The sequence below is a fragment of the Tachypleus tridentatus genome, chromosome 9 (genome assembly GCF_004210375.1).
Source record: "Tachypleus tridentatus isolate NWPU-2018 chromosome 9, ASM421037v1, whole genome shotgun sequence".
Lineage (NCBI taxonomy): Eukaryota > Metazoa > Arthropoda > Merostomata > Xiphosura > Limulidae > Tachypleus > Tachypleus tridentatus.
In genome coordinates, this window is record NC_134833.1 from 137726918 (window position 1) to 137743050 (window position 16133).

At 31.3% G+C, this 16133-nt stretch overlaps 1 protein-coding gene across 1 annotated transcript in view; it reads left to right on the plus strand.

Moving 5' to 3' along the window:
• LOC143226474 (protein SHQ1 homolog) overlaps nucleotides 1-16133 on the plus strand; it is a 34312-nt gene that overhangs the window by 6796 nt on the left and 11383 nt on the right. Inside the window, exons 3-9 of the mRNA XM_076457491.1 lie at nucleotides 5776-5843; nucleotides 7820-7884; nucleotides 8768-8893; nucleotides 12334-12476; nucleotides 14699-14811; nucleotides 15116-15222; nucleotides 15859-15912. Coding sequence (XP_076313606.1) covers nucleotides 5776-5843; nucleotides 7820-7884; nucleotides 8768-8893; nucleotides 12334-12476; nucleotides 14699-14811; nucleotides 15116-15222; nucleotides 15859-15912 — 676 coding nt within the window. The remainder of the gene's footprint in view (nucleotides 1-5775; nucleotides 5844-7819; nucleotides 7885-8767; nucleotides 8894-12333; nucleotides 12477-14698; nucleotides 14812-15115; nucleotides 15223-15858; nucleotides 15913-16133) is intronic.

Sequence of the window (16133 nt, forward strand, 5' to 3'; positions counted from 1 at the left end):
CTATAAATTCTTAAGTATTTCCTAACCACACTTGTAGGATAATTCTTCTTTATCAGTATGGTTTCCAGATAATATACTTCCTTAAACAGCTTTTCTTTTTAACAACAACAATTTCTACAATAGCCAGTGATGTTTTTATAATCTGTTTCTTGATTTATAATGAGCTGATGACCAGTTCAAGTACAAATCAGTACCAGTTTCCTTTCTAAATACCTTCATTTTAAAAGTATTATTAACCCTACTAACCATGATATTGATAACTCATTTTCAAGGGAAAATTTTATATGAGGGTGCAGTGAATTTAAAAACAATAAAATATATGTTCAGTCATGTGCTCAGAAACAGCCAGGAAGTGTACCATCAACAACTTTGACAAAAGAACGTGATCTGAGATTGACTGTACTTTTAACTTTTATAATGAAGCCTGTTCATAAAGATGTTATCAAGAGTAGGTGCTAATGGATTGTCCATACTTATTCCCTCAATTTGATCATAAAATTTCTTGTTAAATTGAAATATGGTTTGCTTTATTATAAAGATTAGAATTTGTTTTTAAACTTCTTGAGGTAGTTGTTTCTGAATTTTCATCTTGTGTAAAACAAGAAAGAACACACTCAATAGATTCATTGATTGGTACTTGTGTAAATGATGAAACAACGTTAAAATTAACATACAAAACTACAAGGATTGAAAGTATCTAATAATTTTGTGCTATAAAAAACAAAAACAAAAAAAACAACAACACATTTTACTTTCTCCCTGTAGTGCATAAGGTCCCAATATCCAGGCTAAAAAATTACTTTGATTAATTGAGTGAATACAATAGGCATGAGAGATTTATGTATCCTAGGCAACCCATAACTGTAAGGTGTTTTTGCATCAGTACATTTCAAAAAGTTTTGAGGAAAATTATTCGGTAACTTTTGTTTTTGATCAGGTTGTTAGTTAAATGTTTGTTTATAATGCTTTTGATCACACACTAATTTACTTGTTTTACTTAAATAATTACAATAATTCAGTACTACATCAATATTAACTTTGTCAACTTTCATAATAGTTAAATTATTTTGTTGCCATAATTGTTGGAAGGCCTTCAGTTCAACTACAGGGTCTTTGGAAAGTCACTGTGCACTTGTATATGATTACAAAACTGCACAGTGACTTTCTGAACACCCTATATTATATTAGGTTTAATACATTTAGATCTAGTCATCAACCTTTTTAATTTCTCAGCAAAAAAATCGCTGAGAACATTAAATAAAATGTTTTTTTGGTACCTGAGTAAAATTTTGTTTTTATAACAAAATGATTCTGTGCTGTTTGTTCATAAATCATGTCATGTTGTCTTATCTCATGCTTTTGTGTTTAATTAAATAATTATTTTTCTGACAGAAGCGTCCAATCCTGGTTTTAACCAACAAAGATGTTCTTTTTGGGAAAATGGAAAAATTGTCCTTTTTTTTTATTTTCATAACATCTAGTTTTGAAAATCTGTTTAAATTAGTTGATAAGTCGTGAACAGCTATAAATTACTGACATCTTATTATTAAAGTAGAAGTTGCTCCTTTAACTTTCTTTCATGATTTACTTTAACTCTATTATCCAGATATGTTATCTTTTTTTTTTTTAATAAAAGTTCATAAAAAGCATCATCTTCAGGAGTAATCAATGTGGCCATGGTCACTTTCAACACCAGCATTCTATTTATCAAATAGTTTTGTTCTTTATACTTAAGTTGTGTATTTTGCCTGAGTAGTGTATTTGTATTGTAGGTACCTGTTAGCTGCATCTTTAATTTGGTATAAGCAATTTACATGAAGGAAAAGTTGGAATAGATCTTTATTTTTACAAGTTTTCAAAACCTGTGTCCAATTTAACTTTCTTGCCACATAAGTAGGTTTTCTGTAAGTTTCTTAATGCATCAGGTCATTCCTTAAGTAATGTCCGATTTTTAGGTTAAAAAAAAAAGAGAAAGAAAGGACTTCAAATGCTTTTAATGTTATTTAATTAATAATGCATGCTCCATTATTATTAATTACTTCTTGTCAATGACTTGCAAGCTTCTGAATGCCACTTCTATAAAATTTTGGGGTTTGGAGGGAAAGAATGTAGGGAGGGTAGTTTTGAAATCTTCATGTCCAAGCTCTTTTCCAGCAAGATAGTTCTGCAAACTTTCTCATCATCATGGAAGCTTTGGAGTACATGATTATAAGATAGGGCAAGGTCTGGAGAATAAGAAGAATGTGGAAGTTTTCCCAGTTTAGCTCTTCAGTCTATGCAGATGTGATCCTTGTTGTATGGGGGGCCCATGCATTATCCTGGTATAATGCAACACCTTTACTGTCAATCAAAGCAGGCCTCTTTTCTTTCGGTGCAACATTCAAGCGTTCTAACGGTTGGCAATAGAAGTCTGATGTAATCGTTACGTTGAGTGGTAGCAACTCAAAGTGGATCGCACCAACATTATCTTGCCAAATACTTAACAAGACTTTCTTAGGGTAGAGGTCCATTTTGGGCTGTGCTTTAGTCATTTTATCTCCACTAAGCCACTGTCTGCAGCACTTAACATTTTTATAAAATATCCATTTTTATCTCTAATCACTAACCTGTCCAAAAAAGGTGTTATGTTCACGAGAGTGCAGAGAAGTGCAAATCTCCACTCTTGCTCAAAGGCTGGCTTCTGTCAAATCATGGGGTACCAATTTTTCAAGGTTTGACACCTTTCCAAGCTGTTGCACATGATTATGAACTGTTGAATGGGTTGAATTAAGCTTCTGTGCTAGTTCTTCGACTGTTACAGCACAATCTTTAAGTGCAGCAAGTCATCATTAGATGCAACAAGATAACCTGAACGTGGTGCATCACTTAAGCTGTAGTCACTCGTTCTGAACTTCTGAAACCACCTTTGACATTTTTGTTCATTGAGAGAGACTGCACCATAAACACCTTGAATGTTTCATGTAGTTTCTGCTGCACTATTGCCTTTTTGAAACTCTCAATTCCTAATGTGATCTTCAGACACATCTCTCTTCTGAGGGTTTATTTAATTAATGATCTGAAAGAGTAGATTTGGGTTAGTTTCTTTTATTTGTCTGAACATTTTTATATATGTCCTACTACATATTTTAGTCATTAAAGCCTTCTACAAAGACAGAAATGGTGATGCACTTTCTCTATTAAATTTTCAGATGTTACTTGTGAGATGACCTAATATCTTTGGTACAAGTTCTATAGCAAGTTAACAGTTTTGTCTTAACAAACTTGTATTACACTGAATGAACAGAAAGATTCATAAAACTAGAAACAGGAAAGCATGAAAAACCTCTCTCATTCACTTAACAAACTTTCAAAATAGATATAAATGTTGGAGATGTCTCACACTATAAATAAAAAAGACAACACTAAAATGGGATAAAAAAAACATATTTAAAAACAGTTTTGCCACTATTAATATGGCATTGTCAGTAGTTAGATACTCACCTAAGTGGAATGTAAGATCTCTGGAAAAGGTTAGGAAGGATAATTTTACTGTAGCATAAATGTCTTTAACAAAGTACTATTATTGAGGTAGACTATTTCTATTTAATAAGTAACTTTCATCTTAAGTTTGTTGCTTTAATAAAGCAGTTCACAGTTTAAAGTCATAAAAGAAACGCACAGTACCTTGGGTGTGTTACGTCATTGACGTATTTGTATAGGAAAGGTTTGAGAGGTTAAAATGAAAATAAAGATTGATTATTCTGGTAAAGCTTGGCAAATCAAAGATAGAACAAATACACAATTTTGATGAGTTTTTCTTTCAGACATACTTAGCTATTCAATTGATTATCAAAAGTTCTATAATAATTATACAAAATAATACTTTATCAGCAATTTTGTTTGAATTATCTATGAAACAAAATATACATAATTAAATAGTGTATATAATGCACAATATCATGATGTGAAGTACAGCTTCGACAGAAGTCATTAGTAGCCAATGTTTCTAAGAGACAGCATATCATCACTGACAGTTAAGGAAACCCTGTTTGAAATGGAATATTGACAACTGTATAGGCAATTTGTAGATGAGTTTTTGAAAATAAAATTGAAAGATAATGTTTCATTGATAGTAACTAATAATATGGCACATGTGGGAGTTTCGGAGAATACAGCATTATTTGTCATGCATGAGTTTTTGCAGAAGTTGTTGAACTTGTGTTAGTGAATGACTTTGTTTAGTTTACCTATTAATCTAAAAGTTAATGCATCTCATATCTAAGTAATATACTGGAAACTTTACTGTTTGCAGAGCTACGATTCTCATCCATTAAGTGTAAGACTTAAATATCCGAGTTTATTTTCATGCCCACGTATATTAGTAACAACAACAACTTTTGATAAATCTCTCTCTCTCAAATACTTCATGTTTCAAAAAGCCGCCCTATTGAATTTCTAAGCAAAAACCCAATCATGCAAAGTATTTCACTTGTACAGCTTTCAGGTTGAGGTTCTTCTTTACCCTACAAAAAATTTGAATTGTTGATAATTATGGACGTGAGAAGAACTTTCTGAAATTTGATGTTATCCAATGTAAATGTATGCAATCTTGAAAAGGAGTGACAGGGTGAAGGTATGCAATCTCTCTGATTGCTCTTGTTTATATTACCATGATTACTGTGTCATTTCTACCTCTCTGCTTATTATGCCGTATCTTTCAGTTTGCTTATCTTTTAAATTTTGAGAAAGCTGTACAAGTGAAATGTAACTTTTCCTTATTAATGAACACTGGCTAAGGACAAAGTATAATCTTTTTAAAAAATCAGTATGTGTTATCACATATAATTATAGGATAAACTTGATTTGTGCTGATGACTGCCAGTAGCGATTAATTACATTGAGATTATTAAAAAAATTGACTAAATAATTTATATCAGAACATCTATCATGTAATTGTTTTATGTTTACCTGCTCCTTTTAATTCTACCAAAAACAGGAACATGCTATTGAAATATATGGTTCTTACTTCATGGCTTTCTGCATGATTAAACTAAATGGTTCATACAAAAACTGTTAGTTTGATGGACATAAAATCATTGTGCACAAACTTGTTAGGTGAGACTCCACTCACCTTGCTGCTAATTACAGAGTTGGTAATGAGGATTGGAAAACAACAAGAGTGTTGTGCAACATAGAAAGTTTATCTTAAACACACAACAAACATATTTTTTATTAGTGACAGTGCATCAGAGTGGGAGAGTTAGAAAGAGCACTTTGCTTCGATCCTAGATCACTTTTATATGCTCTGTGTATTGTGTGTGTTTAGCAGAGTTAACTTAGGGTGGAATGGTCTAAAACAAAGCTCTTCCTTTTGAAGATTTAAGCCATTAATGGTCATTGTCTGTTTGGAATGTCAAAGTGGATCACAAAAGGGAGTGTTTCACCTCTTTTAAAAATTGCACTTTAACCATTAGTAGGTAGTAGTTACAAGTGTCACAGTGATGTTTTGATCTTAATTTATATTTAAATCCATTTTACATAAAATGAGTTTTCAAGATAGTTTATTGGAAAAGATTTAAATTGTGATTGTTAAATAGATTTTATATAAATATTCTACACTACTGATTAAAAAGACATTTGACTTTACCACAGAAATTTCCCATAATCAAGTACTTGAACACTTTTTTTTTTTTAGAATCATTTGAAATCTTTAAATTTTCCACTGATGCTTGTTTTTAAAAATTCACATGTACCTTGTCCATCTTTCTCTTTGACTTTATTGTACTGTCTATACAGGTTACAGAGGCAGAGCTCTTCTTTGAAGGGAATGATTTTAAGTTCTTCTCCAAGCCTTATTTTCTGAGGTGAGTATATATTAAATCATATGTCATGTAGTAAATTATTTTCAACACAGTATTACAAGATTTGAATGCTAATATTTAATGTGGTTGTTAGAGAATGATGTTATACACTGACACCTTTAAGAATGCAGTGTTTCACAAATTACTTATTCTGTATGGTAGTATGTTATGAAATTTCTGAAATAATAAAGATGTAGATTATACAAAAAAAAACACCACAGAATAAAGCATTTGAAGTTGGAAACTAGAGTAGAAAGACCAAGGTAAAAACCCCACAGAATAAACCAGTTATAAACTAGGGTAGAGAAGCCAAAGTGAAGACTGTCATAGGCAAATTTGAGTGGTGTAATATTTGTGTGGTACATGAGAACACGATGTGACTGTGTGTATAAAGGTCTTCAGCAAATCTGTAGAAGCATTTGACTTTGTTGTTGTAAATTACATTTATATTTTGTGTGTGTGTGTTGTTTTCGTGAAGTTATGGTATTGATTTACATGCCTGAGAATAATGGTAGAGATATTGAGTTCCAAAAACCAATCCTTAGTGTTTGTGTACTCTGTTTGAAGACATTAGCACCAGAAAGAATGACAAGAAAAAACAGATGGTGTACAGGAATGAGAAGTTTTCCAAATAAATATCGAAATTCAAAGAAAGAGGAAAAGAGAAAAGGGCAAAATTTGGAGAGGAAATGAAGTGAATGAAAGTAAAAATTAGGAAAATAAATTATAGATTGTTTATTGTGTTTTGTCACTGAAGCTACCATGTTGGTATTTTAAACCAAACAGAGTTAAAAATTAGTGAAGAATTTTAGGAACCTTGATTCTGTGACTTATTGGAAGAATATTTACCTGTTTATTTGTTAGGTTTGTAAACTTGAAGTAAATACTAAACTGCTAGGAATTTTGTAGAAAATTGTATTAAACATTATTAAATATTGAGAATCAATTAAGGTGCAAACCAGGATGACTTATTTAAGATGTTTTGATCATCAGATTGTGTAATTTAATTATTTTTAACAAGTTAACATTTTTATACCTCATGAAATGTTCAAAGTTAATGTTCAATACAGGTAAACGTACACTGCACTTTCAACTGTGGGCATGTTATAAGAGTGACAGTTAGTCCTATTTATTCAAAGCTGGATGAAACCCTTGTGGTTGCTGTTAACTATCTGCCTTTATTTTTATCAGTAGTTCTAAATTTGAGAAGGCTGTACTTGAATGTTGGGTTTCTGATCTGGTTGTTTAGTCTAAATTTCATATAAGAAAATGCTGAAGTTTAAACAACCAAATACATTATTTAATAACAAATATGTCCCCTGCTGGTACAGCAGTAAGTCTACAGATTTACAATGCTAAAATCAGGGTCAGGGATTCAAATCCCCTTGATGGACTCAGAAGATAGCCCGATGTGACTTTGCTATAAGAAAATACACACAACAAATATATTCAAATGACGGCTGGTATGAGTATTAAAGCTTTAATTAAAATAAAGTACAGAACCATATTTTGACCTTTTTAGATCATCTTCAGGTTAACAAAGAATGCATTTTTATTTCAAGTGGGTTACTCATCATCATGAATAACAACAAATATATTTTGGTTTTATAAAGTTTAAATAGATATTTTATGGGGGTGTTTCATTGCTTCTTCTGTTTATATTTATTGTTTAAAAATTATGGCAAGAGAACAAAATATTTTATTAGAATCTGTACTGTGCCAAAATGAATATTTTTTTGAACATACAAACACATCACAAGAGTAATTGAAAAATAACTTCTAGTTAACCTCCTGTTTTTCATATCTTTATGAAGAAAATCTTTCACATTCCATTGTTGTACAGTTTTCTCTCAATTCTTTATTTCTCTTGCTAGACATTTTCATAAAGTCAATTTTCTGTTCATTGTTATATACTTAAGAAATTATTACTTTTGTAATGTGTGCTTCCTGAAGCTAATTATTTTTTGTTTTGGAAACAGGTTGACTTTGCCTGGAGAAGTGAATGAAAATGGAAATGAAAAAGCTACATATGATGCAGAAAAAGGTTAAAAGAAATGCCATTTAGGCTGTACTGTAATGAATATTTTGTAAATATTTTGTGTTATTTAAATACTAAATTTGTAGTTTCTTTGCACAAACTATTTGTCATAAATGACGTGTACTTTAACTTGTCTTTTTTTTTTTTTCACTAATCACCACTGAATATGCGAAGTACATTTTATGTAATAATGGTCTTTATTTCAGTGGAATAATAAATGTTTTATTTATTTGTACTGTAGTATTCTGTGGGGCTTCCAGTTCATATACATCTGTTGTTATTCAATGAGAAATGTTAAAACTTAAAGCATCACACAGTTGAATTTAAAAGAAGTTTGCTTACCAATGCCTTGCATTTAAGCTGTGATCAGTGAGGACTTTCAAGCAGTATGATGGTGAAAGATTAATACAGTTCAAAACTGTATTATATTCAATCAAACAACATGATTTATTTACATAATTTATTTGAAAACTTCTTATGCTTTCTTGTGATTTCTAGGAAAGAAATCTTGTGATATTGTGAAAAAAGATTCACCCAATGTACAATTAAAGTTTGTGTTACCAAACAAATTGTATGTTGTGTTAGTAGTTATTACATATGATTAATAAAAGTTTGAATAAAGTAATAAAGAGTATGTTTATCATTCAAAAACAGTGTTCTCTCTAAGTTATTACCAAATATATTTTACTTTAAAATGTTTTACCACCCAGAATAACAGATTCGCTATGTTACTGTTTCAAAACAAAAGACCTCCTGTTGGTGTTAAGAAAAGGTTTTGTTTTATGGCTAACAGTTTTTCACTTTTGTGATGTGTGTTATTAATGAGTTTTTCTACTGGAAAACATCAGTATTAATTGTTTTGAATGATTCACTCATTGGTCTTATTTAGGTACATTTACTATAAAGATGCCCAAGACATCTCCTGGTGAAGTCTTTGAAGGTTTGGACATGATTACCAAACTCTTAACACCATCAGGAAAACTCTCTGCAGCATCACCACTAATTGAAGTCCTCGGTAGGGTTATTTTTATTATCCCTCTTTGTTTTGAAGAATAGATTGCTTGTTACAAGGAATATAGAGCTTCTAAATGTATGAAAAGTTTGTGGGCTTTATTACCCATTCCTCTAGTAAGATTTTATTATGAAATAATAGACAGAATCCTTATGTTCTTGTATTTTAGAAATAAATTAACATGTAACTGTATGAATTATACTTTAACTACTTCATCCTTACTTCTTACAGCAGTAAATAGTTTGAATATTTAGTTCCACAAAATGGTTTATGTAGAATTCATCAGAGATCATGTAGATCCTCTTTGATCAAATCTAGTCATTTGTGGGGGGATTTTTGGTTTGAAGACAAAGGTGCTCAGAAAGTAATTAATTCCTTTTTGTTCCATTCCTATATAGTTGTATTTTGAAGCCTAAATGAATTGTTTTTCCTAACTCGGATATTTTCAGGATTTTTAAAATTGTAGTTTTCTAACTAGTAATTTTAGAATTTGATTAACTGACAATTGCTTCATTTAATTGTCAGCCTCATGCAGAGATGATGGCAAATCCTTGGTAAAGTTAAATTTTCTTCTTTCTCTCTACTTTTTTTTTAATTCCTGGTACCTTTTTCTGTTTATCATTTGGCCTACTCTTACAAATGTTTACTAACAGAATGGTCTTAACTAAGGATAGATTGTAGCAAAATGTGCTGTTAAAAACATTAAACTGATGTCATAGAAGAGTCCTTGTCCTCACCTGTCTGTAACCTGAAAAGAAGGGACTAGAAAAGGTAAAAGGTGGTATTTGGTTTGTGTCCTGTATATTTAGTGGTTTTCTTAAATTAAAGAGTGGTGTATGTTTATTACAGGAAACTAATGTTTTACATGATTTTGCAAATTGTGTCAATGGTGAATTTTGATAGATTTTTTTTTTTGTTTAACACCAGTTATCTCACTTTTTAAATTGTTTATTTTATGGAGGTATGTATACCAATGGTGTAAATTTGGAGATAGTATACTATTCAAATTGCTTCAAATTGTAGTGACTCTGACTTGTACAGATATTTTGACGTGTGTGTTATTACGCCATCATATTCTGTTATTTATAGATTAGGATGTGGATTGTACTTTGTATTTTTAGTATAATTTTCTCTTTTTCTGAAGATAATTTATTCTTTGACATACTTTAGTTAAAGATTCAGAGAAGTGTGTATTTCAGGTTATTTGTTGAATATTAGTCCTGGAAATTAGGAGAACTTGATATACATGTTATAGTTTAAGTTGAACTTTATTTACTTTCCTAGTATTTCTTGTAAGTGTTTAATGGAATACTATAGCTTCTATCTTCTGTGGGTTTAATCTAGCATGCCAGATGTTACACTGTGCTGTTGCATGGTTTAAGGATATCTTAACTTTTGATGGTGCTATTTATTGTTGGCAGATATGTATGGCAGTATCATTCGTGTACTGAGATGTGCGAGTTTGTGGAAGTTTTGGAAAGTTAACACCATTGATGAAGATAATGTACAATTTTAAGCTTAAGATTGAGCCTTGTGGTACATCTGCTTGTACTGTAAATGTTGCTGAGGCTGTGTTGTTTATTCTTACCTTTGCTGTACAACTTGATAAGAAGCTTGAAATCCAGTGAATTAAAAAAAATGAGAATGCTGTATTGAGACAGCTTATACTGCAGGCCCTTGTGCCAAACTGAATCAAAGGTTGTTTTTTTAACATTTAGAAATACTTGCAACCATTACATGGTTATGATTAAATCTTTGATGAACTGATAAGAAATCTCTTAACTAAGTGGTTGGCTTTTTGGTGATGTTTTTGTGATGCATTTTGGATGTCTGTTAGTAAGTTGTCAGTGTCTAGGGAGTCTTGCATGGCATGATATTTAAGAGCTCAACTAACAATCTGAGCATCACAAGTTCCATTTCCCATCGCATAGAACATGCTTATCCTTCATGCTCTGGGGCATTTAAAAATGATGGTCAGTCTGACTTTTCAATTTTAAAGTAGTGGCCCAGTAGGATACAGTGGGCAGTGTTGATTAACTTCCTTCCCTCTAGTTTTTTACTGCTAAATTTTGTATGGCTAGTGCAAATAACTATTGTGTAACTTTATGTGAAACATAAAACAAACAGTTTCGAGGTGAAATAACAATGTTGCTGCTATTATTTTTCCAGTGTGTTACATCTGCATTAAGAAGACTAATTGGCCAATGATTACCTGGATTGCTGAGATTTAAGATTTGTGTATGAGTAGTCTAGAGATATCTCCTTTCTGATTTATAGTTGAATATTTCTGCAGTTAACTACTAGTGATTAATATTTTGGTTTTTGTAACATGTAGAAACAATAAGTGTTAATGCTTGTGTTATAAGCACTTGATATTTCTGAGAAATATATGCTTAACTTGCTGCTGGAGTTGACTGAATAGAAGGATATTGGTAGTATGTTTAATTTTATTATATTTGGATTTGGTGAAGTCAAACTTTTGGTAGTAGGTTGGATATTATGTTTTGTACATTGATAATTAAGTTTAAAAGAAATGTGGTTGTTGTTTCCTCCAGTGTGTCTAAAAGTTGCTTGTGTGGGAAATTCGAAACTGCAAAATGTATGCTAAACTTATTGTGAGATTTATTATGATGGGTACGAATTGGAGTTCTGTTGTTTATTACCATGTGGTCATTATTTTCAATGAGGTTGTGTGGTATATTACCATTCATATTAGTTGCACATTAGTTTTATATATATATTTTGGTTTAAGATGGTTTGGAATAAAGTGGTGTCTAGATGTTGTTTGGGAAATACATGAACCTCCGTTAGTACTGTGGTTGATTTGGAGGCTGAAAACAGCATAATGTGTTGATTGGGGCTGTTTGTATTGAGGCTAGGAAATGTTATTTTTATTTTATTATTTTTTGTTTTTTAAATATAACATTGCTATTCCACATGTGCCTGGAATTTTGGGTATCTGTTAGGGCTGCATAGAGTTTCATTAATGTTTTTTGTTGTTTTTTTGTCTGAATTAAGTTTGGTATTAAGGTTTAAAAGATTGCACTTTTTATCATGTCATGCAACACTTTGAGTATTTTACCTTTTCTTAGGATGAGATGGCCCTCACTGATGGTTCCCTTTTTCTTTTTGATAAGTTCTTCCAAGGATTTGAAACCTGGATTGTATAAATCAAAGTAGAAGTAAGTTTCCTCTATTAGTGTGCCAAAAATCTTTAGGTCTGCACATGTTACTTGGAGAATAATATCCATTGTGAAGGCTAGAGTGCTGTCAATGGTGATGTATTTTCGGAAACTGCTTGGATGTTCCTTCAGGCTAGTTTGTATTGTTCTGGGTATTTTGAAGACCTGCTCCCAGCCTTAATGAACACAAGAGCAGCTAAAGGTTTCATTTGTTGTTCTCCTCCTTGTTTACTTGAAACACTTCATTCTTATTTCTTACAGACTCTACAGAACTAGAAGAAGACAAAGATGATGATGAATTTGATTGGCAGATTGAACAGATACCTTGGTCAGATGACACTATTGTATGTGGAGAAAAATATGGGTTTGCTAGTGAACGATACGGAGTGTGTACTCGTCTTCAGGTACTAATGTTTCTTTATCTAACAACATATGGAGTGTGCACTCGTCTTCAGGTACTAATGTTTCTTTATCTAACAACATATGGAGTGTGTACTCGTCTTCAGGTACTAATGTTTCTTTATCTAACAACATATGGTGTGTACTCGTCTTCAGGTACTAATGTTTCTTTATCTAACAACATATGGAGTGTGTACTCGTCTTCAGGTACTAATGTTTCTTTATCTAACAACATATGGAGTGTGTACTCGTCTTCAGGTACTAATGTTTCTTTATCTAGCAACATATGGAGTGTGTACTCGTCTTCAGGTACTAATGTTTCTTTATCTAGCAACATATGGAGTGTGTACTCGTCTTCAGGTACTAATGTTTCTTTATCTAGCAACATATGGAGTGTGTACTTTCGTCTTCAGGTACTAATGTTTCTTTATCTAGCAACATATGGAGTGTGTACTCGTCTTCAGGTACTAATGTTTCTTTATCTAGCAACATATGGAGTGTGTACTCGTCTTCAGGTACTAATGTTTCTTTATCTAGCAACATATGGAGTGTGTACTGTCTTCAGGTACTAATGTTTCTTTATCTAGCAACATATGGAGTGTGTACTCGTCTTCAGGTACTAATGTTTCTTTATCTAGCAACATATGGAGTGTGTACTGTCTTCAGGTACTAATGTTTCTTTATCTAGCAACATATGGAGTGTGTACTCGTCTTCAGGTACTAATGTTTCTTTATCTAGCAACATATGGAGTGTGTACTCGTCTTCAGGTACTAATGTTTCTTTATCTAGCAACATATGGAGTGTGTACTCGTCTTCAGGTACTAATGTTTCTTTATCTAGCAACATATGGAGTGTGTACTCGTCTTCAGGTACTAATGTTTCTTTATCTAGCAACATATGGGTGTGTACTCGTCTTCAGGTACTAATGTTTCTTTATCTAGCAACATATGGAGTGTGCACTCGTCTTCAGGTACTAATGTTTCTTTATCTAGCAACATATGGAGTGTGCACTCGTCTTCAGGTACTAATGTTTCTTTATCTAGCAACATATGGAGTGTGCACTCGTCTTCAGGTACTAATGTTTCTTTATCTACCAACATATGGAGTGTGCACTCGTCTTCAGGTACTAATGTTTCTTTATCTAACAACATATGGAGTGTGCACTCGTCTTCAGGTACTAATGTTTCTTTATCTAGCAACATATGGAGTGTGCACTCGTCTTCAGGTACTAATGTTTCTTTATCTAACAACATATGGAGTGTGCACTCGTCTTCAGGTACTAATGTTTCTTTATCTAGCAACATATGGAGTGTGCACTCGTCTTCAGGTACTAATGTTTCTTTATCTAACAACATATGGAGTGTGCACTCGTCTTCAGGTACTAATGTTTCTTTATCTAGCAACATATGGAGTGTGTACTCGTCTTCAGGTACTAATGTTTCTTTATCTAACAACATATGGAGTGTGTACTCGTCTTCAGGTACTAATGTTTCTAGCAACAAAGGTCTTTATTTTAGTGTTAATTCATTTTGTTGTTTCACATTTCTCAAACTTTATGTGCTTTTTGTTTACAATTGGTTTTTGACAATTCTGTTTAGTGTTGAATTTTAACTATATATGCCAACTGGAATTATAGGTACTAGTTCATTTTTTATGGTCTCTATTTAGGATTGTATGGTGGGTCAACTGTAAGTTTACAGAGTTACAATGCAAAAATCCAGGGTTCACTTCTCTGGAATGAACAGAGCACATATACCTTATTTTGTGTCTTTGCATTAAAACAAACTCTTTAGGAGCAATAAAGGATAGTTTCAATTCAACAATTTTTTTTTTTATATTCCAAATTGAGAAATGATGGTAGTGTATAAAGAAGAGATCCCAGTTTGTTGTATACATATCTGAAATCTATCTGGAACATTCATTTTCTACTATAAAGTAAAATGCTCATTGAAAATTTTAAATAATGTTCAAAAACAATATTTGTCTGTTACATATGAATATCATAAATATATTGTATATATAAATATATATTACTTTTCTTTTTAATTGATGAGTATGAGATTATCATGTTATTTCGTTCACAGTTGTAGCTTAAAAAATTTGTCAGTTATTGATAGTTTTATTTTCTTAATTAAAGGAAGAAATACCAGACTTGTAGATGTTAAAAATCCAGATCATAATTTTGTTGATTGTCAATTATTGATAGTTTTAATATTTTATTCAAAGGAAGAATTACCAGACTTGGTGGATGTTAAAAATCCAGATCATAAGTCTGTTGAAGAGAGGAGGAGAGAAAGAATGACCACAGAAAATGTCCAGTTCAATGATGATCATTACCTGTAATGAAAATTTACAGTTATTACTTTTTGAAAGTTTGTTATATCTCGTGTCTGGATGTAATGTGTTTATGTTTTTAATAGCAATTAATCCATTCTATTTTCTTGTGAATTGTTATGACATTATATACTTAAAGGTAGCTGTATGTTTCTTAAGTTACTTTTTCTCTTTAGTTTTGACTCTGTATAATTAACTTGCTTTGATCAGGAGCTATTGATAATTGAAAGTTTGGTGACAGTTTTATGTGGCTGCAACTTTTGACATTGAATATAATGACATGAAATAAAAAGCTTATTTTTTTATTAGTGCTGACATGCATCAAACTGAGCTAGTCCAACAAGTGATGGAGTTCCAAGCTCCATGGGAAAAACTCTGCTATAATCTGGGAAACTCTAGTAATGTAGATGAATTAGGTGAGAGTGAAATATGTAGCAATTTATTGTAATAGTATTTAAAACATTATGTACATTGTGTTTTTATGTTGAAAAAATGTCTTAATCATTTTTTTTTGTTTCAATCTTATTTCAAAGCGTAAAATGACATGAAATAATTGAAAATTATAATGATAAGAATCAATATTTTTTATGGTTGATTAATTTTGTGTTGTGACACTAATCTATTAAGCTGATCAGCAACCTTAAATTGAATAGTTAGAAATCATAATGCACACATCGATTATATGAATAGTTGTAATAATTGAAAACACTAGTGATTGGAAACGTTCATTTAACTTGTTTAATTATTTTTATGGCATTAATAAATTTACTTGCAAGTTTGATTAATCAGTTATTTTATGCTGTACTGTTTCATGTGATCGATCTTCATGGATAAATGATTAATCATGTAGCTTTGCTATAAATAGAACAAACAAATGATTACTAATGACATGATTTTGTTATTAAATTTGTAAGCATGCTCTCAGTTATACCACTATTATAAAAATCTTGCTATAAGTGTGAATGATGGTTAATATTTTAATAATTAGGCTTAGCATAATGTGTAAAGTGCCCTGAGTATGCTTCTCATTTTTATCAATTTCATTATTTCAGTCAGTTTTACAGAAGCAGAAAAAGAAAAAATGAGGAAACTACCAAAAAAGGAATATATCCTTTACCTTTGAAATTTATGTGTTTTCTGCTAAACTGTATTTTAGATGGTTAATTATTTGTTTTGAAAAAACCACTAGAGTAAAATATTAACATTGTATTGAATTTTAGTTTATCGTTTTTCTAGTATTTTGTCTGTTATATGTTAAAATAAAATTAATAATTATAATTTAATTTATAAGCTTAATAGTTAATTTGTTTCCTTAAAATTGCATATA